The following is a 2,242-nucleotide window of genomic DNA, read 5'->3' on the forward strand; positions in this document are numbered from 1 at the left end:
TCATGATTATTAACAAAATTACTATTTACGAAAAGAATTAATGCCAACAATAAAGATATATGATTGGGTCCCAAAAAATACCAGAAAAATACCATGTTTTGTGTTTTTAAGGAAGGTTTCAAATTAACATTTAAATCACACAATTTGTATCAGCCAGAATCAAACATAGGACCTTTGGAATAACACGCGTCCTCTTACCAACCAAAAATACCATGAAATTGTGTTTAAGATAAATTATGGGTTCTCTGACAGCCTTGACTCTTGACTTTGACTGGTTTGGCGATGGCGATCACCAGCGTTGACATAACGCCCAGGTAGCCTTGTCTTTTGACTGGCACTCCCTCAGGGCCTCAGACTCTTTTCCCTCTGTCATTTACAGTGTTTCCCTCTAAATCCTGCTCACTGACAATTTCCTGCACAAATCTCTCAAACCCCCAACTTCCAAGCATGTTTCCTTCGTCTCCCTCTGTCGCCCTGCGTATGCTTAGACGCCATCTCCTTGAAGAAGAAGACTCTCCTCATCCCGCCTCCTCTGCAGTACAGTCCCGTTTTCCAAACTCTGCTTCTTGTTCTGATGAATTAAGGTTTCCCGAGGTGGGAAGCTCTACTGCTCTGAAGCGGGACGATGCAGGTGATGGTAGAGAAAAGAGAGATGCAGATCTTGCTCTTCATCAGGACATGGAGAGCGTTTGTAAGAAGAAGCCGCGGCTGGAGGATCTACATAACTACATGACAATGGCAGGAGCGGGCAAAGAAGGCGGAGTCATGGAAAGCAGCAACATTAACGAAGGAGCCATGGAAAGCAACAGCAGAAAAAGGGCTTTGGATAGCAGCATCAGAAAAGGATCCATGGAAAGCTTGAGCAGCAGCAAGCTTCAATGGCCTGTTAAGAAAGAAGAAGTAGAAGACGATAGAGCGATTGAGGAGAATCCGATCTTCCAAGGGTTCCCTGATGGCATGGGCCATGCCATCTTGCACACCAGGCTCTTCAGCGATGGCATCTCGGCAGCAGAGCAGAGCCATGAAAGCGAACCCGCTGCACCACCATCGCCAAAAAGCTCTTCTGTTAAGCGTCGCCACTTGCCATCTCTCGCTCTTCCAGCTTCATCTTGCTGTTCAAACCGTGACCCTTCCTGGCAGAAATCGCCTAGGCTGTCGAGCCCCTGGGGCTCCAAGTTACCCTGCTCTACCCCCCCTTTCCCTAGCCCTTGCCTGAATCGTGTGTGGGATGCCCTTCCCTTAAATGAGAATGATTCAGAGGACATGCTTGTCTATGGTGCCCTCAAGGAGGCTACCAAGAAAGGCTGGGCCCTCGCCACACCTCGGCCCATGCAGCTGCCCAAGGCACATGCATCCCTGCAGCAAGTGAAATCAGAACAAGAGGAACCTGTTCTTGAGCCAACCACACATTGCATGAATAAGAAGCCTCCACGGCTCTTTGAGAAGAAGCCTGCTAAGCATTTTAGGGGAGTTAGACAGCGGCCTTGGGGAAAATTTGCAGCTGAGATCAGGGATTCTGCAAGACAAGGTGCCAGGATTTGGTTGGGAACCTTTGATACAGCGGAGGGGGCTGCCCTTGCGTATGACAGAGCGGCTCTTAGCATGCGAGGGGCTCGTGCTCTTCTGAATTTTCCAGTGGAAGTTGTGTCAAAGTCTTTGGAAGACACGGAAAACTCTCGAGCATATGCAGATAATAGGAGCCATAGCTCATTTGCAAGCTGTGTCACCTCGGCTTCAGCTGATCGTACTCAAAACACCTCATCAACTGCATCAATTGATATGCATGTGATAGAATCAGCAATTGATTGCAACTCAACCCCTGAACAAGCTCCATCTGATGTTGGGACTGATTCAAAACAACAAGTCCAATGGAAGAAACCTGTAGCACCGGCAGTGCAACAAATAGATGCAACTGTCTTTGGTGTCAACTTTGGGAATGAAAGCCTTGGCAAGTCCTCGCAACTCTCACCTGTTTCTTCTGTGCCATGCATAGGGGCAGAAAGTGTGATGGTAAAATCAGTTCTATAAAAGGATCATAGGAACTGGGAGAATCTCAACTGTTCAAGTGCATGATTTGTTCTTAGGATGCTGACAGAAACTTTTCATCTACTTTAGGGAGATTCCTATGCAAGGCATTCTGAACATTTATCTTTTGCATCTCCCTGTACTGTGCTGTATCTTTTGCATCTCCCTGTACTGTGCTATTTCTCTGTTAGAGTCTTAGAACGAGCTTGCTTGCTTC

The 2,242-nt window shown here is 47.1% G+C and overlaps 1 protein-coding gene across 1 annotated transcript; it reads left to right on the forward strand.

Annotated features, from left to right (window-relative positions):
• Positions 1-349: 349 nt before the first annotated feature.
• LOC147613147 (uncharacterized) lies at positions 350-2,242 on the forward strand. Its single transcript, XM_086782430.1, has one exon. It carries the CDS (start codon positions 448-450, stop codon positions 2,026-2,028), a length of 1,581 nt encoding a protein of 526 aa, XP_086638556.1. The 5' UTR covers positions 350-447; the 3' UTR covers positions 2,029-2,242.

Source organism: Cibotium barometz, chromosome 44 (genome assembly GCF_041138505.1).
Source record: "Cibotium barometz isolate CiBa-2024 chromosome 44, ASM4113850v1, whole genome shotgun sequence".
NCBI lineage: Eukaryota > Viridiplantae > Streptophyta > Polypodiopsida > Cyatheales > Cibotiaceae > Cibotium > Cibotium barometz.

Excerpts from the sequence above, each read along its gene's own strand:
- LOC147613147 (XM_086782430.1), top strand. The coding sequence starts at position 448 with ATGTTTCCTTCGTCTCCCTCTGTCGCCCTGCGTATGCTTAGACGCCAT.